Below are 26,692 nucleotides of genomic sequence, written 5' to 3' on the forward strand. Positions count from 1 at the left end.
ATTGATAGAATAGCAATATAAAAAAACCAAAAAAGGAATTTTGGTAAAACTCTCCAGTTTAAATTTTGTCGGTTAGTAATTTTATTTTAATTTTTTTCTTAAAAAATGTATAGAAATAGCTACTAACTGCTATCAAACTCTCTCGCTAATACACTCTCCACTCGCGAGAGAGGATTCGACGATCTCTCTATACTGTCGCTCCCGTGAATCTTCTCAAAAGACTCCGAGAGGTGTAGTATACAAGGGACGAGCGAGAGAGGTGTAGTCCTTGATACTCATTCACCGTTTCTCCTCTCGATTCGATCACGAGATCTACCACCAGATCTGGTTTCAGGAGCGACGCGAACTGTGTGGGAGTTTGAATCCGTTCTGATCATCGGAGATGACGATGTCAAGCCCTATTACGCCTGGGCTAGTACGTCTCATTCTTGTTCAACCTTCATTTCGTTTGAATTAGATCTTTGCTTGATCTTAGTTCCTTTTGATCAGCTTAGGTTTGCTAGTGATACGATTGTGATTCGTTTGATTTTCCTGGAGAATTTGCAGATGTCGGTGGTGCTCGGGATTGTACCGGTGATCGCCGCGTGGCTATACGCCGAGTATCTGCACTACACAAAACATTCCGTCTCCTCCGCCAAAGCGTATGTTGTTGAATTAAAATCGTTTTCTCGGTTTTGTTTTTTAGTTTGATTTTGAATTGATTTTTCATTAGTAGGCACTCTGATGTCAATTTGGTGGAGATTGGGAAAGAGTTTGTGAAAGAAGAAGATGATAAAGCTCTGTTGATAGAAGATGGAGGTGGTCTTCAAGCGGTTTCTCCCAAAGCCAAGGCTTCCTCTGTGCATTCTCCTCTCGTTAGGTTATACATTACTTCTCTCCCCTGAAGGAACCAGTAGTTGTTGTTTTCTTGATGCTTATTTTGGGGGTTTTACGCAGGTTTGTCCTCTTGGATGAGTCCTTTCTGGTTGAGAATAGGCTGACGTTGAGAGCAATGTGAGTCTTTGTGGTTTTTTTTTCTAGAGTAGAGTTCAAAGGTTCATTCTTTTAATATTATTTTGTTTTGTATGCAGAATCGAGTTCGCGGTACTTATGGGATACTTTTACATATGTGACCGCACGGATGTATTCAATTCATCCAAGAAGGTGATGATGATATATTATACGAAATTTGCTTTGTAGATAACGGAATGGTTTATGTAGCTACATAGGCTATATACATTGTTCAGCAACATCTTATTAAGCTTACTTTTTATCATTCAAGTTGGTCTAATGTTATATGAAAATATTTAGATTCCATTTGATATGTGACTGAGGTCTATATTGTTTTATCTTTTGATGCAGAGTTACAACCGGGATCTCTTTCTGTTCCTTTACTTCCTTCTCATCATTGTTTCGGCGATAACTTCGTTCACCATACATAATGATAAGTCAGCATTCAACGGAAAGTCCATCATGTACTTGAATAGGCATCAAACCGAGGAGTGGAAAGGCTGGATGCAGGTTTGTCATTTATTTTTAAAAGCTAATGGCTTGCCCGTATATTTTGTACATGTCTGTTGATGCATCAGCTGGGAAGATTAGCTCAGTTCTCAAAGAAGCGTTTTAGTGCTTAATTTACCTTTTTCATTTGCTGTTACCTCATCATTGTTTTCTTTTCCTGGTGTTGTAGGTCCTCTTTTTGATGTACCACTACTTTGCTGCTGCAGAGTACTATAATGCGATCCGTGTTTTCATCGCTTGCTATGTATGGATGACTGGATTTGGGAATTTTTCCTATTATTACATTCGCAAGGACTTTAGCCTTGCAAGGTTTGCTCAGGTAACAGCTATGGTTTATCGGCTTCTTTTCTTATTTCTAAATTCTAACATACGCTTGTTTCTACAGATGATGTGGCGGTTAAATTTCCTTGTTATATTCTCCTGCATCGTCCTCAACAACAGTTACATGCTATACTACATATGCCCAATGCACACGCTGTTTACTCTGATGGTCTATGGCGCACTTGGTATTATGAACAAATATAATGAGATGGGTTCAGTCATAGCTGCCAAAATGGTTGCCTGCTTCGCTGTTGTTATCATCGTTTGGGAGATTCCTGGCGTTTTTGAATGGATTTGGAGTCCGTTTACGTTCCTAATGGGTTAGTGAAAACACTAAACTTTGTTTCCCATGGATAGCAAAGTGGTCACAAGACAACTGCTTTAAAAACTCAAAAAACCACAGGTTACAATGATCCTGCAAAACCGCAGCTTCCCCTCTTGCATGAGTGGCATTTCCGCTCGGGCCTTGATCGGTACATATGGATAATCGGGATGCTATATGCATACTACCACCCTACTGTAAGTTCCCACTACTCACACTTGATCTTCACATCATGTAAACTCTGTTCACAGGTAGGGTAGCGAAGTGAGTAAGACTCGCTGTAATTTTATGTATCTTATAGGTTGAAAGTTGGATGGATAAACTAGAGGAAGCTGAGATTAAGTTCAGGATGGCTGTCAAAACAACTGTGGCACTTGTAGCGCTTACGGTATAACAACTCATCACTTCACTTTCTTCCAGGTTGAAGACGCCTTACACATTATTAATACTTCCAGCTAATCTATCTTTGTTACTATGAAACTTTTAGGTGGGATATTTTTGGTTCGAGTACATATACAAGATGGACAAGCTAACTTACAACAAATATCATCCTTACACCTCTTGGATTCCAATAACGTATTGTACTTTTCTCTCAAAACTGTTTATACAGTGGATCTTGTAAAAACCAGTCCTAACTTGCTTTTCTTTCAGTGTTTATATCTGTCTCCGGAACATCACCCAGTCTTTCCGTGGCTACAGTTTGACCCTTCTCGCGTAAGTCAATAGATAAATTCGTCCTCCAGTTTCAAGAAAACTAATTTGTTCGTGAACTTTCAGGTGGCTTGGGAAGATAACACTTGAGACATATATCTCCCAGTTTCATATATGGCTCAGGTATGTCACTGTTCTTCTTCTTTTTAATGTTCTCAAGTGTAGCTTTAAGTTGGAAGTCAATGGTTAAGCTCTTAGTATTAGTCTTGAGTCATTGAGCTGTGATATTTCTCTAATGAACATATTACATTGATCCCACAGATCTGGAGTTCCTGATGGTCAACCCAAATTGCTACTCTCTCTAATCCCGGAATACCCATTGTTGAACTTCATGCTCACAACTTCCATTTACGTCGCTGTAAGCAAACTCTGCTACAAACAAAATTGAAAGCCAAAATGAAATAAAGAAAGAAAGAGAAACTGATTGGAGTTTTGTTGCTCTGTTTCAGGTCTCTTATAGGCTTTTCGAGCTTACCAACACATTGAAAACAGCCTTCATACCAACCAAAGACGACAAGCGCCTTGTCTACAACACGATCTCAGGAATCATAATCTGCACTTGTCTCTACTTTTTCTCGTTTGTTCTCATCCAAATCCCCCAAAAAATGGTCAGTAAACAAAACTCCCGTCTCTGTTTTTGTATGGAAGAAGCTGTTCTTGTTGCTTGAACTCATCAAGGTAAAAAAGCTCGAATGTCATCTCACGTTTTTATAATTATTTCATGGGAAACAACAGGTGTGAAGCACGTCTGAACCAGACCAACGTGGATGATATTATGTGATAGAGAATTCATCTCAGAACTACGCAATATGGTTGGTTAGACATACGAAGAAGATAAAAGAAGTTCAGAGTCAGAGAGATAGAGATGCATACAATATTACAATGTGTATATTTTATTTATTTATATAATATATGAACAAGGTCAATGTGTTGTTTCACGATATTACGTTAATTTGTATTACCAAATTTTTCCAAAATCAGTTTATAATAAATACTCCCATCATCTCTTTACCATTGTGTGTTCGATACACATTGGTTCATGCCACCATGACCGATCTCCCTCCATATCCTCCGCTTGATCCTACCACCTACGATCTCATCGTCGTCGGCACCGGAGTTCCCTCATCCATCCTCGCCGCCGCAGCTTCCTCCTCTGGTAGTAGCTCAGTTCTCCACCTCGATCCCAACCTCTTCTACGGCTCTCACTTCGCCTCCCTCTCCCTTCCCGATCTCACTTCCTTCCTTAACTCAAACTCCCTCTCTCCTCCTCCTCATCCCTCCAACACTCATGACTTCCTCCTCTCCGTGGACCTCGTCAACCAATCCTTGTACTCCTCCGTCGAGATCTCCACCTTCGAACCGGAGCCCCTCGAACAACACTCAAGAACCTTTAACGTCGACTTGTGCGGTCCCAGAGCTGTCTTCTGCGCCGACGAGTCCATCAACCTAATGCTGAAGTCAGGATCAAACAGCTACGTTGAGTTCAAGAGCGTCGACGCCAGCTTCGTCGGTGATTCTAGCGGAGAGCTGAGGGGCTATATTCAAGGACAGGGGGTTGACTCACTTGGAGAAAAATCAGCTAATGAAGTTCTTCAAGCTTGTTCAGACACACTTGGCTTCTTCCTCAACCGAACACGATGAGACAGCTGTTAAGGTGTCGGATGAAGACATGGAGAGTCCTTTTGTAGAGTTCTTGTCAAAGATGCGTTTGCCACCCAAAATCAAATCGTATAACTCTCCTTCTTTAGAGCTTTTGTTTCTCAAGAAAATTTCTGAGCAAATGATAAGGCTTCTTATTCTTGTGTGTAGGATCATCTTGTATGCTATTGCGATGCTAGATCATGATCAAGACAATAAAGAAACATGTGGACATGTACTCAAGACCAAAGAGGGTATAGATAGATTAGCTCTATATATTACATCTATTGGCAGGTCATTCGTAGTTCTGTCTTTCTCATTCGTTTCATTCACATTGATTTTTTGAACATTGGTTATACTCAAGTGTAATTAAGCTTGTAACCCTTTTTATTATCTACTTTCAGATTTTCAAACGCGCTTGGGGCGTTAATGTACCCAATTTACGGACAAGGAGAGCTCCCACAAGCCTTTTGCCGACGAGCCGCTGTCAAAGGATGCATCTGTGTATGTTTCTGCATTAATGTACTGTGTTGCTATGGGTATCTGTTTACTAAGAATGTGTTTTAATGTGTGAACAGGTTCTCCGGATGTCTGTTACTTCTCTGCTTCTAGATAAGGCAAGTGAGAGTTGGTTGTTGTTAACAAAAGATTATGTTTAGTTGGTTTCTTTTAACAACTGATTCTTGCAGGAAACGGGGGTTTACAAAGGTGTTAGACTAGCTTCTGGTCAAGAGATATTCAGCCAAAAGCTGGTTCTAGATCCATGTGTTACTGTTGGATTGGCGTCATTGTCGCCATTGACTGATCAGCAGAAAGAAACTATTCGTGTTCTTGTCCCAAAGGAGATAAGCAGTTAGGAGAAAATTGCTAGAGGGATATGTATTATTAGAGGTTCTGTGAGAGCTGATATATCAAACGCTCTTGTTGTATATCCACCTAAGAGTAAGATCAATTTTGAAACTCACCAAGTTCTTTATGTATATTGTCATTTGTTTACTGAAAGTTTTTTCTGCTTTTAGGTTTGTTTCCTGAACAGTTAACTGCGGTTCGGGTTCTGCAGCTTGGTAATGGTTTAGCTGTTTGTCCACCTGACATGTAAGTTGTTGTTCAGTCAAAGATGATTCTTTCCATTTGCTTCTCTTCAATTGGTATATGAGTCATGCATTTGCTGTTGCAGGCATGTTTTATATTTTTCAACTGTGTGTGACAACGATGATCAAGGCAAAGCTGCGTTGTTATCAGCCATGAGCACTCTCATTAGAGAGCAGGTTCCTGAGAATCTTCAGACTGATTCAATAGTTGAGAATGACACTGCTGTTACAAAACCTGTTGTACTCTGGAGAGCACTGTATGTGCAAGAGCTTGTCAAGGTATGGAATGTGATTTAGATCTCTTCATGGTAATATCATTTCATTAAATCAAAGTTTTGATTTGGGGTCAGGGTGAATTTGGAGGTGATATCAGTTCCACGTCTAGTCCAGATGGAAATTTGAACTACAATGAGATTGTGGAATCAACCGTGAAGGTTAGTAAAGGCTCCTTACTAAGCCACCCTCAACAAGTTATATATAATATTTAGTAATCTTATCTAACACATTGGTTTTGGTAGCTATATGAGCAACTCATGGGGAGTGGAGAGCTATTTAAAGAAGAAACCTCACAGGAGAACACAGCGGAGGAAGACGATGGTGATGATGTCATAGAAGATTAATGAATGAATCCTCATTTCTTTCATTGGATATATATTCAGAAAATTAACATCAAACATTTTTAGCAAATCTATAAAACAAGTCAAGTTAATGGTCCTCTTAATGACCACCCGTAACTATTAGCTGTCTTCTCCTTACCATTCTTAAGCAAGATTCCTCGGTTTCTAATCTCTTCATCTAGTTAAAGGGTGAGGCATAAGCGGCCCCAGTTTCATCTGTGTGCTTGACCTTAACTTTCCTTATCCTCTTGTTCATGATAAGCGGCCATATAAGAAGCATTCGAGCCACGCGGCTCAGCGGGTCTTGAAGACCCTCCACTTGGTAGTGACCAAACCGCCAGTCACGGTCAACATAAGGTCTCCATTGAGGCTTGTCAAGACCATCTTTTTAAACAAACAAAGCCTCAGAAAGTAAGATCATCAAAGTATAAACTAGACAAAACTTAAAGGTGGAAGTTAACCAACCTGCGTACATTAGACCATGATTATCAACAGCCCTGTAGAACGGCCGTAGCTTTCCTGCTTTAGCAGCTCTTTGGAGTTCGTTCCATGCAAGTGACCGATCTTTACGTGTGATTTTTCCGCTTTTTACTATCTAGAGAGTAGGAACACAAAAGCTATGTGAGTAGAAAAGCAATGTGATGATCTCAAGAGTTGTGGTAAACATGATAAGACCTTGGAAAAGAGATGGTACGATGGCCGAAGTGTTCGGGCTAGATTATTGGATCGGTCAACCGCAACAAGTCCAAATTTAGGACCATATCCATCAGCCCATTCCCAGTTGTCTGAAACAGTCCAGAATATGTAACCAAGCACCGGAACACCCTGTCGTAAAAGCCACAAAAACAGTGAGATATATGGTAACACTAGTGCTGTTATGGTACACAGGCTCAAACTAGGCATGGGGTTTCGGTTTTTTCAGTTATTTCAGTCGGATATTTTCGGTTTCGGTTATTCGGTTCAGCGACAATCTCACCAAGGTGAACCGAAAAAGTCGGTTTGGTTCAGTTTTCGGTTAGAATTTGGTATAGTTTTTTAAAATTTTCAGATATTTTCAATTAAATTCGGGTTTCGGTTAAATTTGATTATTTTCAGTTAGTTCAGTTCGATAATTTCAGTTATTTTTGGTTATTTTTTTAAAAAATCAAAACCGGATCAAACCAAAAATCGAATCATTTTTCAAAACCCTACCAAACCAAACCGAGCCAAAAATTTCGGTTCGGCTGGTTCAGACAAAATCCACAGGCCTACTCAAAACCATCAAAATAACACAACCAAATACTATACCTAAGCATGAATAAACGTTCTGTAAGATTCAAAGAGTTGCAAGGACAAAAAAAACCTTAAGCATTGCAGCATAAAGAGCAAGTAGATGCTCAATCAGGTAAGGCCGCCGAATCACATCAGTCTCATCAGACACACCATTCTCCGTAACTATAAAAGGAATTTTCAAGTGTTTGTATCTCTCGTGGAGCATCAACAACACTCGGTAGAGACCATCAGGATATATCCCTCTTCCAGATTCACTGTATTCATCAGTCTCCACAAGCTTTATCCCAACACCACACACTGATTCCTGATTAGAGAAAACTAATATTATGATCTAAACTTAAAAGGCCTAATAGCTATATGTGTTTTCCCCTTACCTGTCCATAGTAGTTGATGCCTATGAAATCCAGCTTCTTACTAATGCTATCAATATAAGGATACACAGTGAGGGAGTTACTAATAGTCACAGCCCCAGTGTCAAAGAGACCATATGGTCTAATAAAGGACACGTGGTGCGCAATCCCTACCAAAGGCTTTTTCAAGCAACTGCCAAATAAGAGATAAAGACTATTAATACTAATGCAGTTTTTTTAAAATCTATTTTTAAAAAGAAAAAGGAAGGAAAAAAAACTAGCATTTTCGAGTGGATGTAGTCATAGGCCTTTGAGTGAGCAACACCCATATAATGCAAAACTCTATGGAACACACCCATGGGCAGAGTAGACGTAGCCATCTCCATAAAATCAGGGTTGTTACCGGGCCAAGATCCGCACATGTAGGTAAGCAATGTGAAGACATGTGGTTCGTTAAACGTTACCCAAGAGTCTACCAATTCGAACATGGAGTCCACAACAAGCCTGGCAATGTTATAGAAAAGATGATCATTAATTCTCCATGAAAGCTCATTTTGAAGAGAGAAAGTCAACCTGGTGAAGTCCATGAAGTAGTCAACTGTCTTCTCTATTTTCCAGCCGCCGTAATCAGCAGCCCACGGTGGCAATGAATGATGAAACAGCGTTAGCATCACCTTCATCCCGTTAGAACGGACTCTGTTGAGTATCCATTTATAGTGTTCCAGTGCCTCATAGTCAACCTATGAAACCACAATGATGTAAGGACTCTTTCTCTACTAGAAGCATGTTCAGACAAAAGGTTTATGTATGCTCACTGCTTTCTTGATCCCTTCGGTAGGCTCTTTAGGCATGATCCTAGACCAATCGATTCCCATTCTAAAGACAGTGACGCCAGTTTCTTTAGCTAGCTTCACTTCTTTGTCCGGATCTGACCAAAACTTAAGCCTATCCTCCCTGAAAACAAAAAAAAAAATGTCAGTTTCAGCTCCTAAGACAGAGATAAGTGATAGTAAACTAAGAAGGCTCACGCGTGAGGAGCGTTGTGCCACGCAGCTACATTGTTAGTGGGTGGCTTATCATCATCAGCAGAAGCTGCTTTAACTTCTTTTATATGTTTGTTCTTGGCCAAGCCTTTTGTTATAGCTCCCACGGCAAGCTTGATCTTCTTTCTATTAGCAGCCTCTGAGCCTGGCACTGCGTCTGATGGTGAAGATGGTGTTTCTTTTGCGAATTGGAGCCAAGCGTCATCGAGCTCGTCCTCTGAATGAGCAGGTGCTGTAGCTAATCCAAAGAAGAACTTTCCTTCCTTGTGTTCTGAAACAGATAGTGATTCAATCACCAAGATAATGTTAACGCTTTCGAATTCAGTTTCTACATTAATTCAATTCAATTTGTAGAAAGATTTTGAATTAGAAAGAAACCATTTTTCAAAAAGACAAGAAAGTTTCAGACAGGGAATTTGGTTTGAGATGAGACAAGCTTCGCACTTAGTGTAATAAAAAAGAACCGTCAAGGCTCAAACATAAAGACAATAAGGAAGATTTTGAATTAGAAAGAAACCATTTTTCAAAAAGACAAGAAAGTTTCAGACATGGAAGTTTTGTTTTGAAATGAGACAAAACTCACAGTCAGTGTAATAAAAAAAGAACCGTCAGGGCTGAAACATAAAGACAAGCACGGTAATAACGAAACGCAGTCGTACCGTGTGAATTGAAATCGGCGAGGACTTCTTTAGATTCGTCGATTGGGGAGCGAATCTTCCCGAGGTTACGGCGACGGAAACGAGTGTAGGATAATGCGTTGGCTCCGACGGTGATCGTGGCGAAGAGACCGGCGACCTTAACGAGCAATGCGACTATGTTCATTATCGCCGATGATGACGATGATAACCGGCAATTTCTAGTTGCTCACCGGCGCGCGCATAGAGAGAGATAACAGAACGGGTTTGTGAATGAAAGGCCCATTAAAGGCCCATTGAAACACTTGACGTGAAGTGGGTGGGCTTATCGTGTTCGCGTGGGTGGGCTTTAGCTCAAAAGTCCGTGTACGTCTCTATGCATCCTAATACGGCCTCGTATCGCACAGTAAATAAATAGTAATCATCAAACACAGCAGTGATAACTGGTTTAAATTTGATTATTACTTGATTTTAAAAACATAAACTCGAATCTTTTTTAAAGGAAAATATTGCCAAATAAGTAAATAATTCTTGCTAGAATGGCAATACGAATGCATTTAAATTATCAAATTATACTAGGCGAGAGTTTTATTTGTATTACTTTGGTGAAGAAAAAAGAAAATGGGAAAAGTTAATATTTTCACAACTTTAAGAACTAATTAATTATCTTTAGTGTTCATTTTAGCTGCCTAACCACGAAAAATGAAGCATGTGGGTTTAGTACTTAACGTTTGTGTTTGAATAACCTAGAATGAGATGGGACCGTCACTATATAACGTGCATCGAAATGTCTAGTTAATTTATTAGCTAACACGGTCTTATCTCCAATCTCTTAATGTTTTATTGCTTAAGAATATTTTTATGGAAAGTACAAAAAAAAAAAAAGAATATTTTTATGGAACAAAAATAGTGATCGTATGGATATGAAGGGTCTCTTTCATGATTTGTAACTCGCAACCAACAGCAAATATGCAATCTGGAAACATAGAAAACTAAGCACACAAAGTTGACATATATATATATATATATTTAACATGAAATGTTTGAAGGTATATACATATGTACATTATCGCATGTTAAAGGTCTAATTTGTTATGTAAAATAGATTGAATGTACGTGTATTTACGTATTTTGTGGAACCCGAGTTCAAATCCGCACCACACCAGATTTCCACACGCGTGGCTACCGAGACTTTAACATTCTTTCTCCGATGAATGGTTTACCATTTTTTTTAGTTCTGTACGGCCACCAAATGTGCCCCAAAAAAAAATATTTACCAAAAAAAAACCAAATACCATGGAAAGATATCTGTAAATTTACTTTAACATTCGTAGTAAAAGCTCACAAACCCTACAATACAATAAGCTATATGAGAAAGATGAAATCGTTTTAGACTGATTAATGTTTCTAACTTACAATTTCATAATTGATAGAAAGATAAGCACAAAAGACAGACAAACAAACAAGTGGTTGCTAAGGTATGGCAAATTTCAAGGCGGGTATCAATCAACTTACGACGGGACAGACAAAACATAAACATCTTTTTATGTCCAAAGGTACCACGGAACCCATGAATACAAAAATTTCCTAGATTGGTAATAATATGAATTATCATTTAAAAGGATAACTCATGTATCGCTTCAATATCTTGATTTGGGTAGTCGTTAATGTGCTTAATATTGGTTTGCGTCTCGATCCATTGTGTTATAGATTCTCTAATAAAGCGATAATTCAATTGATTATAAATTGTCACGTGTTAATATGGTTTTGGCTGTAGACTTTTGTGGCTAAAATGGTTTGTGCATATAAAAGGAAAAAATGAACGAGCGACCTATAAGCAAAGTACATGTTAATCTGTTTCACAATCATTCATTTATAAGACTGAAGTTGTAACATACTGGTTGTAACACAATTAGATTTTTTACTATGTTATTAATTTTGAAAATATGCATGCGTGCGTTATACATGATAAAAAGTAGTGCGGTTGTAGTTATCAACCAAACATACACCTCGTTACATATGTTATAGCAGACGTCTGGATAACATTTTGACAGGACGACTGATCAAAATGTAACCAATGAGTGGGTCAGTATATAGACATACACCCATATGACTTTGGAAGATATTGATCATCAAAAATCCGTAACCAATAAAGTCAATAAGATCATTCTTGGTGAATGCTTGTAAAAAGAGAGATTTATATAGATGGCGCGCGAAGAAATGACCTAAGATTGTTTTATGAAAATGTATGTAGCCTAGTATTCTAAAAACGATTTGTTAAACATGACTATGTATTTTTATTCATAATACAGATATTGAAAATTTCCACTATATCTTCAGATTCTACAGGGTCAGTATGCAAATTTGTAAAGTTAAATAAGATACTAAAACCATAAGATCTGGAAAAGCATTATTCGTATATTGTTGTCATGCACTCATGCTGATATATACTCTCACATAAGCATATTCTCTATGTAGAAACATGTGAAGAAAAAAGGGAAGTCTCCAGATACAATGTATTTCGCTTGTATTGGATTAGATTTTTTTTTTTTTTTTTTGTGCAACAGATTGGATTAGATATGGCTTTGTTAATGCAGGTAAGAAAATATGGGACCCACCGGAAAGCCACGTTGACGCCGACGTGTAAGTTTCAGGACGAGTTGACCTTGACCATTCGTATTTCATAAGACTATTGAGTCGTCTTCCTCAACAATGGAATATTATCCACCCTATCGAATCATCGAGTGCCATGTGGCGCACGGGTAAGTCCAGTTCCATGTATCTGAACCTGTTTTCTCCTTTGTCATGTCTCTTCTGAATGAACCCTAACACAAGTTTGACTTTGAAAAGTTTTTTCGTTTTCTGGTCAATGAAGGAGATTACATCAACCACGTGTGAGTTAAGAAAATAAATGGAGCTTACGCCTTTAGTTGATTTTATTTTTTAGATTTGGGCTGCATTTTCACATAAATAATGTGAAGTTCAATGTCATTTTTTTACCTTAAAGCTCGCAATAGCGACCAGACAAAAGGTCTCCACAAGAAATAGAATGATATACATGAAAAGTAACTGGATATATAGAAGCTAGAGAAAATAAGATCAATTATGAAAAAATTATGATTATAATAGTAATTGTAATCTTAATCAGTGAATAATAACATTAACTTAACATCAAATTTCACTGTTATATATTTGCTACTGGTAAGTCTGGTATTAGGGACAGATCAAACATCAATTCTGGAGTTTTGAAACAAAAATCAGGATTATATGCAAACTAATAACTGTAAACTGCCAGCCATACATTACTAATTACTAGGTTATTAATGTAACATGGTAGTTTAATTCAAATTAGTAAGAAAGGACCATTTATTAACCGTTAAACTATTTGCGATGAGATGAAGCATCAATATGTCAATCTAGCTAAGATTGATTTTAATTTTTAAATAAAGTTTGATAAAGATATTGTTGAGGAATAGTGATCTTCAGATTTTGGGACCACTATGGGTCTTGGGATAGCTTTTAGGCGTCGGCTTCCTTGCTGGCCACACCACACCGTCTACAAATTTCCATTCTCTCAGCCGCCGCCACCTTTCAAGTCGTCCTTCACCTTCACTACTTTAATCACGTGTCTCTTCTCTTCTCGCTCACGTGCCAATTCCATAAGATGTGCATCATATATATCTTATGGAATACGTGTTTGTAAACTATGTTTGAGTTTAGTAGATATTGTACTCAATGGGAAGAAATGAGGAAAGCCGTATTATTGCTTAAACGATCAAGTTGATATATATATAAAGAAAACGACTTCAACTACAGTTTTTTTTACGGCTCACATTTAATGTCTATACTGAATAAAACGGAAATAAAAGCTTAAGAAAATAGGGTATCCAATATAACATTAATGTCAAAGTTCATTGATTTAGATGATATACTAACATGTTGTCTTGATTCTGGCCTATTTTCTTTAACTAGATTCAATTATTTTTAACATTAAATATACAACAACCTTTAGAAGAGGTGAAACTAATTATACTACTCCTACTACAAATGATGTGATAATAGCTAAAGTGCATGGTCCAGTGGATTGTTGGAGTGGGTAAAATTAGCCCAAAATATCATAACAAAATGAAACGTAGGCATGGGCATTCGGGGTCCCAATCGGGTTTCGGTTTAGTCCAATCAGGTTTCGTTTTTTCGGGTTTATCAAAATCAGCTCCATTCGGGTTATATGAAAATTTGGTTCGGGATCGGTTCGGGTTATATCGGGTTCGGGTCGGGTTTAGTAAATCTTCAAAGAACCGGTACAACCCGCGATGTACTTTCGGATTCGGGTCCCAATCGGTTCTTCGGTTTAAATGTACCTGATTTATATCTACTTTGTAACCAAAAAGTAAGTAAAATCGGTTCTTCGGTTTTAAAATATTTGATTTGTACCTATTTTGTAACCAAAAAATAAATAAAATCGGTTCGAAAAAAAGAAATGAACATCAAATGTGATCATTCAAAATCAAATGAAAGGTAAACATAATTATTGATCGAAAGAAAACCAAATAAATGAAAGCATAAAACGATAATCAAGTTCTCATGAAATGAAAAACATTATTCAGTGAAAACAAAACCAAAATCTAAAAACTTAAACCATCAATCTTCATATAATAGAAAATTATTTTAGATGTTCAATATATTTTGAATACATATTAGGAATTGAGATCATGTTTGGTACAAAAATTTTTTGGAAATTTTTAATGTTTCGGGTTCTATCGGATATCCATTTAGGTTCGAGTTCGGTTCGGATAATACCCATAACCCGAAATACCATAAAACAAGATCCATTCGGTATTTATGCCGGGTTCGGATCGAATCGGATTTATTGAAACGGTGGAAGATTTTTTTGTACCAATAATGTTTTAGTGGTTATTCCTTCTTTTTTGGGTCTAAATGTTAAATGATCAGTCAAGTTATTATTCCTTGGAGATAACATCATCTCTGTTTTGTTTTGTTTTGTTTTATTTTAGTTAACAATTTACTAAAAATAATCTCGTGTTATTTCCTAAACTGTGTTTTAAACAGAATTGAGGAGTGGGAGCAGATGAGGAAATAAGGGTAATAGAGCTACCAAAGACATGGACATGGTGTTGCTTACGTGTTGCAGAGTAAGGACATGGGTTTGTGTGGATAATGGTTTAACGGTCCGTACAATAATGCGGTTTTCCAATAATTAACTAAGGCTTCTGGAATTTAGTGGTGGCTTATCATCACTTAGCAAATATTTTAACAAACATTTAACTTTTCAATGAATAAACCTCTTAATGTCCACCTTAAACTCAAAGCCTAGATAACAGCCAACGAGCTTTCGCCATGTGGTGTTGAGAAAAAAACGTTCAGTTTTTTAATGTCTTCTTTTGAACCCAAAGAAAGGCTTTCACACACACTTTATTTTCCATATACATGCCCTATAGACATAGTTCCTAAAAAGCAATACTACTTGGATTATCCATTTTATAGTACTAAAGTAATTATTATATATCTTTTTTAAATACTTTCTGATGTGTTTGTTTTGTTTGTTTCTGTCATATCTTTGGTTAAATATTAATCATGGTGGAACCAATTATGAGCTTCGTCGTCGTTATATTAGTAATTAAATGAATAATGATTTGGTTTATGCTTCCATTGAGGAAATCACTCAATATAGTGTGAAAACAACTTCAGTTATTTGTTTAAAGTATACCCTCACACTGACGAACAAGTACTTGTTTTTGTAAAATAAGTTATACAATTATTGCATCTATATTTATGAATAAACTACAAAATATCATTACAGTCCCAAAGCAGACAAAACCAATCAAATTCAGCGATTTTTTAAAACGCCATGACATATGATCAAGCTTGTAATAAAAAAGCTGATCATATATCCTAAGATAATATCATAAGCCCATTACTTTCTTTAATTATTACATTGAACAAATGCCTTTCACACGTATACTTCGTGTTAATTAAATTAAGTACTTGAACAATTTTTTAACTGTATTCAGAAATTGCCATTATTGTTGAACTGTTGTTGCTGCTGTAAAAACCAGAAGTCTTCATAACTTTCTCCAATGTCCCATAAACTGTCCGAAGAAGAAGCAGCTCCATTAATATTTTCAAACCAGTTAAGGTTACTCTGCTCCTGCATAGCCGGTACATCTTCGTCTAGTAACCTAGAATAATCGAAATAATTATCCGGTAACATTTGTGGACCCACCAAGTTCTGATCCGGGTAGTAGCTATTCCCCACTTGACCCGAGTGGTATTCCGGGTTCGGGTTTGGAGCGTTGTAGTAATCAGTCAAGTCTGACACAGGAGACAATGCCACGCTGGAATTTTCCGGCGTGATATAATCGTTGTTGTTCATTACACCAAATTGTTGTCCCATGCTATTGTTGTTGTAATCATACGTCATGAATTGATTGTTAGAGGTTGTGATGCAAGATGACGTGGCAGCTGAGCCTGTTGTGGTAGCGTTGGTTAGGGTTGCGGCGGAGGCAGAGGCGGATTGGATCCTCTCAACGAGCCTAGGCATCCACAAATACTTCATTGTGTCTTTGAATTGTTGACTGTTTACATCGCATTTAAGCTGCTTTGCATGTTTTTGCACTCGTGTTCTCCAGTAGTTTTTAATCTCATTGTCTGTTCTTCCTGGTAGATATTGTGCGATTTTTGACCATCTGTATTTTAAAAGCACACAAATTAAATCCACTGTTTTAAACATGATATATTGCCAATCAAACTATTTTTGTTCATCTATTACATTGCTATTCATTAGGGTATCTCAATATCATATGTTTTATCCATTAACAAATGTCTATATACAACGCCACATAAGTTAATCTATTCTCCGTTTTTAATATCACAGCATATATATTTTGATACACGAAAATATGTAAAATACAGATAGTATCCTTTCAAATAAAATATTTTGTGTACTTTTAGTTGGAAGTCGGTTTTAATTATCTTAAAAAGAGATCGTTAAATTGTTTAAAATTTTAACTTTATTTGTATGAAAAGACATAAAACAATAATTTCTGTAGAAAAGAAGTATAGCTCATGAAACGATAAAAATATTACGTATTATATTATTTTGAATCTGAAACGTACCGATTGCCCCAACGGGAATGAAGTTCGAGGATCAAGAGTTGTTCTTCGAGGGTAATGTTTCCACGGCGGACGTCAGGGCGGAGATAGTTTAACCACCGTAGCCTACAGCTTTTACCAGTGCGTTGGAGTCCTGTGAAATTGGTAAAAGTATGTATATGATCATTAATTAACCAGTTGGTCATGTATAATAAGTATAGTATCATGATTTCATACGGAAGAAATTCATTTAAATAAAAGTTTCATATTGAGTAAAGTTATATCAAGTTCTCAAACAAAATAGAAATGCACCGTAGTATGATGCAAAATGCTAATGGTCCTAAAGGGTATTTTTTATTTGCAAGCTTTCTTCCATTGAGTTAGTGCTCTTCCCATAGAGATGATGATCATTAATTCGCATTAGTTCTTTCTTTTTCACCCCCTTTTTAATAACCAAACTTGGATATGTTATTCAATACTGAGATGGTTGATAATTGAATCCATTACTAAAAGATCTCACTCAAATAATCAAATACTTTATTTAGCTGAGTGAAATGATTTTTAGAAATAATAAAAAGAGTGAAACAAAGACACATCGGTATGCACTTTTTCATTCACTCATACCTATGAAGGGTCTATTCATCTATGCATATAAAAGGAAGAAACCATTTCTGAATTTTTTTCTTTTTTTGAAAAACTCTCTTTTAAAAATAGAAAAGGTCGGCAATCTAAAAGAACATAGAAAAAACACAATCACACATGGTTGGTCACTGAAACATGAAAAGGATTGAACATAAAGTGAACAAATCATTTATGTGACTTGTCCTTTCTCTTTTAGCCAAAAATATGCACATAGAAGTAGAACATATATACATGTATTTTCTTAACACCAACATGTATATATACGTGAAATGAATCATACCAGCGCAACGAGAAAGCGAGTTCCATCGACCTTCTCCATTAGTAGCAATGTAATTTATGAGCTTACAATCTTCTTCTGCGGTCCATGGACCTCTTTTCAGGTCCATATCTTCTTCCATGTTGTTGTTCTTCAAGCTTCTGCCTCTCTCATCCATTGATGCAAGCAGAAGAGACCCTCGAGCAAAACGATTGAGTCTTTCTACTTTTTTCTATGTGGTTTTGAGAGAGAGAGAGAGAAATTGATATATTTTTTTGGAGTTATGTGTAGATAGAGAAAGGATGAGTTTTGGATGCACAAGAAAAAGAGAAGTTGTGGGTTTTATAGAAGAGAAAAGATGATAGTTTTCAATTTTTCCTTTTATTTTTAAAATTATTTGGAACATGTGCGAAGAGGGGAATAGACAGCCGTAATATAAGAACTGTGTTTATTGATTTATTAATTATTATCTTAAATACTCCCCATTCTGTTTGTAAACTTTTTTAAACTCAAATTCCTTTTTGAAGTTATATATTCATGATGTATAAAAAGGGAAACTATCGAATACGAATAGTCCATTTGGCTGAATAAATATTCTCTTATGCAAGGTAAGCTTCCAAGTTCCATCGTCCGAATTTTACAACCATTAAAGCAATATTATGAGTTTCTTTAAAAAAAAAAAAGCAATATTATGAGTTAGCTTACTAACGAGGGATTTTACATTTTGAATTTTGATTCCTCAAACTTTATAATTACAATGATTGAAACACGTGCCGTTAGTCGATACAATTTTTACATATGTAAATTTTATAGTATGGAATGATGGTGTTATAATAAGATTGGTACTGTAAACTTTATTTCATTTTTTTCTAAAATTAGTTTTAGATTATATTTGAAGACATGTGGCATTTCTTCCTTACATACACACACGCATATATTATATGAGTAATAATAATTAAACAGAATCTTGCAGTATATTAAAATATAAACTAAGCATAATAATATTTTTTTTTACAAGGCTAAACTGATAATACATATATTTTACAAGGATCAATAAGCCATTTTTTTCAATAAGCCAAATTCATTAAATCTTTATGTAAGAAGCACATGTAAAATTTTGTTTTTTCTTACAAAAATTCACATACTACGTATGCTAGCTCCGCTATTCATATCGTTTATTCTCTCCTTTGAAAGTTATTCGAATTTTTTTTAATTATTGTTTGATCTTTTCGTATACATATATGATTAAACCTAACCGCTACAAAATCTTAGCAAAACAAAAAAACTAACCGCTATAAATATTATGCAACGCTGATGATAGAATGAACACTAATTCTTAAATAAAGCTGCCAATAAAAGCCTGTATTTCAAGTTCAAAAAGAAGCAACTTGTAGTAGTAGTAGTATTTAAGAACAACATGCTCCAGAATAGTTAATTTTGTGCAAAAACACGTTGTCGTCTTTAATTAATGATGCTAGAAGTCTACACATAGAGAAAGATGCCTTCCAGTTAAAATATCAGTTAATAGACTCTGGAGGATTAAAGGGTTAATTATCACTTAGCACTTAATTAAGCACTAAGTTTTAAAAGTTGACCCGCTGACTTCCAATTCTGTGTGTAGTACTTAGTTCTAAAAAAAAAAGAAACCCTGTGTGTAGCATACTGAGTTTCTGTTTTCTGATTTTGTTGATAACTAATTTGTATTTATTTTCCACATATGAATTGAGTTTTTCATTATTTTAAACAAGTTGCAATATATAATATTTATGTTTGCGCTGAAGAGTTTTTATTTTATTTTAAATTTATCCACTTCATTCCGACCATAAAAGCTCCAAATTCATGGTAATAAGAGGACCCAAAATTCATGGTAATAAGAGGACATGCCATTTTGAACCTTCGTTTTTTTTCAATGTGTATATATCAAAAGGACAAGTTGATATGTATAACTTCACCGAGCGAACTTTGGTTAATGTCACTTAAGTATTTGAAAGCTCTCAAGCCTTCATGCACGATTTGAATTGGATGACTGCGAATTTCATAAAATTATGTTAGCAAAAAAAAAAAAAATTCATAAAATTAAATACAAATAATGAAATATACATGCAATATACACATATTGTATATATTCTTTGTCAAAAAAAAATTAAATAAATTTATATACATGTACGCCTGCCCATGGATTTAGAATATACCCCAGATTCTAACTATATGTAAAATAATTCCGTCACTCTATCATATTATATACACGCCAATTTTATCTGCATCAAATTAACATGCATATATCATTGAAGCATGGATTTAGTTAAGCCCTAATGCATTTATAGTCTTTTTCAAATCCGAAAACAGTTCAGGATATCTTAACATTCATACCAAAACAAAAGGAAAAGAAAACAAATCAAGATAGGAAAAATCAGCTACCTAGTTTTTAGAAATAATTGATGTTTGTTTAACGAGTGGCCAATGCTATAGCTATATGATCACAGATTATAGAGCGTAAATAATGGCGGATTATTTATTTTTAAAAACGTCGCTGATGTTTCTTTAACAATTTACTGTAGCATGACTTATTCCAACAAACGTATATAACGTTACACAAATTAACCAAGAATTATTAAAAATAGGACCACCCACCAAAATTACGCCACGCAGCCACGCTCAAAGCAACTACACAAATTGCTGTACTTAATTTTTTTTTTTTTTTTTTTGACATCATAATAGACTAGAAGCCTATGGGACCACCGGTTCAGATAGCCAAACCGGAAGTAAAGAATCGACATATAGCATAGCTGAAGGAGAACTCCTCGCACCACGTGCAAGCTTGTCTGCCATTGTGTTTTGTGCCCTTGAGATATGTCTGATCATGAAGTTGGGGAAGAAAGTCTTACTTCGGCAGAATTCTTTCATGTGTGTAGCGAACGCCGACCATTCTTCAGGTGAGGACACCATCTTCACCAATTGAGAACAATCCGTCACAAATACTACATCTGAGAACTGCAGGGTCTTCATGCACTCCATCGCCCAAATCAGAGCTTCACATTCAGCATGTAAAGGTGATAGGCTACGTCGAAGGTTCATTGCGCCCATCATTACGTCCTCTGAGTTTATCTTCTGGCAATACCAGCCCTGGCCTGTAAAAGCATCATGTTCTCTCCACGCCCCATCAATGTAGCAAACTCGAGAGGACCCCAATGTCTGCCAACTCCCATCTGTCGGTGGAAACCCCTGATTCTCTTGTACCAAGAGTTGGGCTTCAGCCCAAAGTGATCCTTCAACATCCGCTCTGCGCAAAATTTCTTGAGGACTTACAGTCCTATTATTATGAATTTTGTCATTCCTATTTTTCCATATATACCACATAATCCATGGAAAATACTCCGAATCAACATCCGTTGGAAGTCTCCAAAAAAGATGATCCAGACTAGTAAAAACGGAGGAAGATGGAAAGATTCCGGGAGGGGAAGGGATTCGAGATAAAGCCCATGTTTGAAGTGCTGGTGGACATTCAAAAATAACGTGATAGATGGATTCCTCTTCTGCCCCACAAATACCACACCGGAGATCACACTCTATACCACGAGCCTTCAGATTTTTGGATACTGGTAGTGTCCCAGATAAAATTTGCCATACAAAGTGTCTTAGTTTCGGAGAACATTTTAGTTTCCAAGAATGCGCCAAAAGGGGTTTAACATTAGGTCCATAACTTAACACTCGTGGACCCCGATCCGGGTATAAGGATTCTGTCCTAAACCCTGATTTGACCGAGTATTTACCAGAGTCCGTAAACGTCCAGCCATATGTATCTGGCCGTTGTGTTCTACTAACTGCTATACCACGAATAATCTTCACATCATCTGGATGAAAATATTCATTCAGGAGATCCTCATTCCAGGAACAATCAATGGGATTTATAAGATCACCCACCATAAGAGACTGACTTAAAATTTGAGACTGAGTTTTTGGTAATGCTGACCTCGGGCGAGGAGCAGGAATCCAGGGATCATTCCATACGGATATCGATTGCCCGGTTCCTACTCTTTTGATTAGCCCTTTTTTAACCAGAGGCCTAGCTGAACAGATACTTTTAATTGCTGTAATTAATTAAATATCATTCACTATACCTTTTGTACATTTAAATGCAAAATCCAAAACCTACTAGTAAACGATACCGAACTAATTAATAATGCATCAAATTGTCAACTTGGCAATATATGAACTCATTTTGCTGATCAAAATCAATGTTTTTAAGTCTTTGAGATATGGCAAGGGGACTTAATTACTTTTTATAAATTAAAATTCCCATTTCTAAAAGTATCGTTTTGCTGATCAAAATCAATGTTTTTAAGTCTTTGAGATATGGCAAGGGGACTTAATTACTTTTATAATTTAAAATTCCCATTTCTAAAAGTAATCTACTCAAACACTAATCCAACTAAGTTTTGCCTTTGTTTTCTTTGTTAAAGATCCAACTAAGTTACACGGATTGAATTAACTTAGCTTGGAGTGCGTGCGCAAGGTTGCAACCGACCTCTAATATAGATACACGATCGCTAAGATAATGCATGTTTACTTGTCATCGTTGGTATTATCCTAAACTTCAACCAAGTGGAAACCATACATCACGAAATTGAACATTATATAGTTTCAAAAAAAAATTGAACATTATAGTATCCCCAAACCTTCACTACCACAAAAATCAAACAAGAATATCTAGTATATGCACATTCCGAATTTGATGGACTTTCACATTGACAAGAAGACAATATTTAGGTGGCACGGACATCACGTGTTGTCACTATAAAGTGAGCGAAGTGTAAATGACTTGATACACACTCACAATTATAAAACACATAATATAATAAACACATGTATATATGGAGAAATGATTTGTCTTAGATCCACGCATGCATGTCTTTCTTTTAGGAAACCACATTCTTATATTGAAAATTACTCTTTAGATATCTGATATGTTTAGATTTAATAGCTTCTATATTTAGTATTGTTAAGACTTGATAAACGATAATTCATTAAACTAATAATAATAATTAAAATAAAGAGTTAATAATGTATACTTGGTTTTCATAAGTTATGTGATTAGGCCAAATTGTGAATCAATAAACAATGTGCCAAATACTGAAATACATCTTTTTTTTGGTAAACTCTAATTACATTATTTATTTTCATCATTAAATTAATGAAAATAATTAAAATAAAGAGTTAATAATGTATACTTGGTTTTCATAAGTTATGTGATTAGGCCAAATTGTGAATCAATAAACAATGTGCCAAATACTGAAATAAATATTTTTCTTCGTGAACTCTAATTAGATTAGTTGGTTGATATCGTAATCTGTTAATGGAAATAAATAAAATAAAGAGGTAATAAAGTATACTTGGTTTTCATAAGTTATGTGATTAGGCCAAATTGTGAAACAATAAACAATGTGCCAAAGAATATTTGTGGGCATCATTAGTAGGCACAAATCCAAAGGAACCACCTAGAACCACATCACACACGCTCGCATACATCCATGTATTCATGTATACTGGTATTTTGTCTTATATAATAATATGAGAAAATTACACTTTTTCTTTATAAGTTTTTTTTTTTTTTTTTTTGAAACTGAGGCTTAATTTTATAAGTTTCGCCGCAATTTAACATGTTATGTGGTCACGAATGTCGTAAACAAGTCCAAGAAATCGAATCTTAGTAAATACGTATGTATATCCACAAAACCGAAACAATGTGAACAGATCAAACTGCAAATTCTGAAAAAGAATGAAAAAGATGTCTTTAACAAAACAAAACTAGAATAAAAATGGTGAAATATTAGATAATTTATTTTAAAATGTATTGGTTATATCTTTTTTGAAGAAATGTATTGGTTATATCATCCATGCATAATATATATCTTTTATCGTTGTCTTCCGTTGATTTTCGCATACAAATTATCTTTGTGTTAGCTGGTTTGCTATCCATGGAACCATAAATTTTCGTCATATATGCCAAATATCTTGAGTTTATTTTGGAGTAAGTAGGTTTAGCTGCAATATTTAAAACATATCCGAAAAATAATTTTTTTTTGTTAATGAAACAGAACCCACGGACAACAGGCCATCTTTCACTAAATCATTATATAATAGGTTTTGTCATTCCAAATCTTGAATAAGCTTACGTGTATTGGTTAATGCCAGGGCATGTGTGTTTTCAGGACCACTTTTGCATATAATTTTACCCGTCACATATACATAACTTATTTAAAGTAATCTATAACAACGCACGAAAATGGTTTAATGGATAAGATTAATCTGAAATGATTACACTTGAAAATGCATATGAAAATGACGACAGGCGATGATGATATTGTTCCAGAAATGTATAGATACAAATTAAGAAAATATTACTAAGTGCTTTTACATCTTCTTTGCTTTTGAATCTAAAATACAAATATATGCCGATGACTCATATCGGTATTCAGCTAATCCAGACGTTTAGTAGATAGGTTAGCATCTTAATTGTGCATTTTAGTTATAACTAATGTATTATGATGTATTTACAATCAATCATATGGATTAGTTTTGATTTGAAGCTCTGACTGTTTTAGACTTTCTTTATGAAATGTGATCTTAATAGAGAAATAAACGATAAGTAGGATACAAACTGTTGATTTCGATAAATTTTAGATTTATAATGTTTTTTCTTCTTCTTTTTCTAACACCTCTGAGGTTTATAAAATTCGGTCTGAATGAGACATGCGATAAGTAGTTTGAAGTCTAGATTCAATGGCCCTTTAAGCATACAAAGTCCTCCCTGAACAATGACAGCCCTTCCATTCATTATTTATTATATATTTTTGAACATTTATGTACGCCAAAAACAAAATAAAATCAGATATTACTGAAAGTCCAAAAATAGATAGGACTAACTAGTAGTAGGCCTGAGACTTTTATCCGAGATCCGGATTCGATCCGAGATTCGATCCGGATCCGATCCGAAAATCCGGATATCCGGAGGGGCCGAATCCGGATCCGGATAGTAAAATGTTGGATCCGTCAAAGCCGGATCCGGATCCGAATAGCTTAATTTTTTAGTCCGGATATCCGGATCCGTAAGTTTTATTAATAACTATTTCAAAAATAGTAATATCTATATATAAAAATTAATTTATTTAATATATTTTTATTTTTATAATAGTATATATAAATTTTATGTAAATTTTGTAATATTATACATAGAAATAATTAAAAACATTATATATATATTTTTTTTTTAAATTATTTTTCATATTTTTTATATATTAATATTATTTTATATATATTTTAAGGATTCAAATCCAGATCTGGATATCCGCCGGATATTATAATTTTTAGAAGGATATCCGACACCCGGATATTCGAGAACCCCGGATCCGGATAAGGATAATAAAATTATGGATCCGCCGGATAAGGATCCGGATCCGGATACCTTAAAATTGCCCGGATATCCGATCCGTCTCAGGCCTAACTAGTAGTAAGTATGTCATCTCTCCGCTCATTTTTGAAGAATGAACAATATTTTTGCACGACGACTGGTTTTCTTTTTACAAAAATTCATTGTATTAGACGACTAACAATTCATCATACTTAGACTAAGTTAACAAATAACAAGTCACATGTCTAATAAATTTTCTAGGTAAAAACACGAATAATCTTACAGATTTTCAGGATGATAATTATAAAAAAGGATAGACATTATTAACCATAAATCTAGATGAACCAAGATGAAAAATCTCCGCTAGTCACGCTTTTTTTTGTCACCAACTAACATTCATTCATAACTCTAGTTTGGTGGGGGCATTAAAGCCACAACCACCTCTTGTTCATACAATAAGGCATTTTTGGCCAGTAAATCAGCCTCCTCATTCCTCTCTCTCGAGATCCAACCAAATACATCATCATCAAAAGCACTAGCAATAATGCGGATATCTTCCACAATTCCATACAGCTCCAACGGGGGGTTATCACCATTGACAGCCGAAATCAGCTGGCTCGAATCTGATTCAAACACTGCTTCCTTCACTCCATGGGAGCTGCAAGTAGCTACCGCTTCCTTCAGCGCTAAGCCTTCTGTAACTAGGGCTGAGGGAGTAAAACCAATCCCTTTCCTTAGCATGGTCCTCTGTTCTAGCGATGTTACCGTCCACCCTAGCCCTGCATTCTTTGTGGCCTCTGACCACGCAGCGTCCGACCGAGCTATCGTACCAAGCGCACGAGACGTCTGCTCCGGGCTCTTTTGGCTACATTTAGCTTTCTTCTCATGCGCTGAGGCCCACTCTTTTGCCGCAACTATTGCCTGCGATAGTATGTCTGCCGGAGTCCCAGCGAAGTTCTCAAAGACATACCTGTTCCATGCTTTCCACAAGCCCCATATAATCCAAGGAACAATCGGGGAGGAAGATAAACCTGTTGGGGGGAGGCACTTCTGCGCCTGGAACTCAGTCCAGTCAGCTCTCAAATCTGTCAATCCGCTAATTCCAAACCGTCCGTCGAGAGGAGCGAGATCCCACACTTCCCGAGCAAACGGACAATGGAAAATAAGATGATTGATAGATTCTGAGTTCGCGCACCGCTTACAGGCGGGGCTGATGTTTATATGTCGGGCCAGCAGTCTCTCTCCTACCGGGAGGATTCCCCTCAGACACTTCCACATAAACATCTTCACCTTCGGGGCCACTGCCAAATTCCAAACCGTCTTCTTCCAATCAAACTCCGGGGTAGGCTCTCCTTCTAGGATCTCATCTGTTACTTCTGCCATGGTAGTAAAATATCTTGACTTGACCGAATACTCCCATGTTCTTGTTCCTAACCATTTTAACGCACCAGGTGCTCCTTTAGTACTAGGTTGTAGATTGAGAATTCTTTCTTCTTCAAACGGTAGGATAGTCTGGATCAGACCTCTGTTCCACTCGCCGGTCTCCTCTAGGATGAGATCTTTGACCATTAACTCAGCTGATTCTCTAGTTGATGGGCCCATTGGTCGGCACGGAGCATCAAGCATTAGCCATGCATCATCCCAGACCTTGATTGAATCCCCATTCCCTACTATCCATCCCAGATTTTTAGCCAATAAGTCCCTCCCCACCAGAATGTTTTGCCAACCATGAGAGGCTGTACTCGGCGCGGAACATGTGAGGAGGTTCCCATC

The 26,692-nt window shown here is 36.2% G+C and overlaps 3 protein-coding genes and 1 pseudogene across 5 annotated transcripts; 2 read left to right on the forward strand and 2 right to left on the reverse strand.

Moving 5' to 3' along the window:
* Positions 1–133: 133 nt before the first annotated feature.
* Positions 134–3,852, forward strand: LOC106328582 (CAS1 domain-containing protein 1-like). 3 transcript variants are annotated; one of them, XM_013767168.1, is made up of 16 exons: positions 135–415; positions 547–641; positions 713–859; positions 937–993; positions 1,071–1,143; positions 1,342–1,500; positions 1,670–1,819; positions 1,886–2,141; positions 2,225–2,340; positions 2,445–2,531; positions 2,631–2,719; positions 2,795–2,857; positions 2,921–2,977; positions 3,116–3,212; positions 3,304–3,462; positions 3,590–3,852. In XM_013767168.1, the coding sequence occupies exons 1-16, from the start codon at positions 383–385 to the stop codon at positions 3,593–3,595; spliced, it is 1,644 nt and encodes a 547-aa protein (XP_013622622.1). In that variant the 5' UTR covers positions 135–382; the 3' UTR covers positions 3,596–3,852. The 3 variants fall into 3 exon arrangements, with proteins under 3 accessions (XP_013622548.1, XP_013622622.1, XP_013622691.1); XM_013767237.1 differs by having other exon boundaries at positions 716–859; XM_013767094.1 differs by having other exon boundaries at positions 134–415; positions 716–859; positions 1,670–2,141.
* Positions 3,747–6,324, forward strand: LOC106328496 (annotated as a pseudogene).
* A 9-nt stretch (positions 6,325–6,333) lies between these two features.
* LOC106328402 (beta-glucosidase-like SFR2, chloroplastic) lies at positions 6,334–9,725 on the reverse strand. Its single transcript, XM_013766874.1, has 10 exons — positions 9,525–9,725; positions 8,851–9,136; positions 8,638–8,776; positions 8,396–8,562; positions 8,105–8,326; positions 7,847–8,015; positions 7,543–7,776; positions 6,876–7,025; positions 6,666–6,795; positions 6,334–6,584 (listed from the first exon to the last, which is right to left on the reverse strand). The coding sequence occupies exons 1-10, from the start codon at positions 9,685–9,687 to the stop codon at positions 6,379–6,381; spliced, it is 1,866 nt and encodes a 621-aa protein (XP_013622328.1). The 5' UTR covers positions 9,688–9,725; the 3' UTR covers positions 6,334–6,378.
* Positions 9,726–15,295: 5,570 nt separating this feature from the next.
* On the reverse strand, positions 15,296–17,812 carry LOC106293259 (transcription factor MYB108). Its single transcript, XM_013728917.1, has 3 exons — positions 17,536–17,812; positions 16,638–16,767; positions 15,296–16,207 (listed from the first exon to the last, which is right to left on the reverse strand). The coding sequence occupies exons 1-3, from the start codon at positions 17,687–17,689 to the stop codon at positions 15,529–15,531; spliced, it is 963 nt and encodes a 320-aa protein (XP_013584371.1). The 5' UTR covers positions 17,690–17,812; the 3' UTR covers positions 15,296–15,528.
* Between the last annotated feature and the right edge of the window lie 8,880 nt (positions 17,813–26,692).

The sequence above is a fragment of the Brassica oleracea genome, chromosome C1 (genome assembly GCF_000695525.1).
Source record: "Brassica oleracea var. oleracea cultivar TO1000 chromosome C1, BOL, whole genome shotgun sequence".
NCBI classification, from domain to species: domain Eukaryota; kingdom Viridiplantae; phylum Streptophyta; class Magnoliopsida; order Brassicales; family Brassicaceae; genus Brassica; species Brassica oleracea.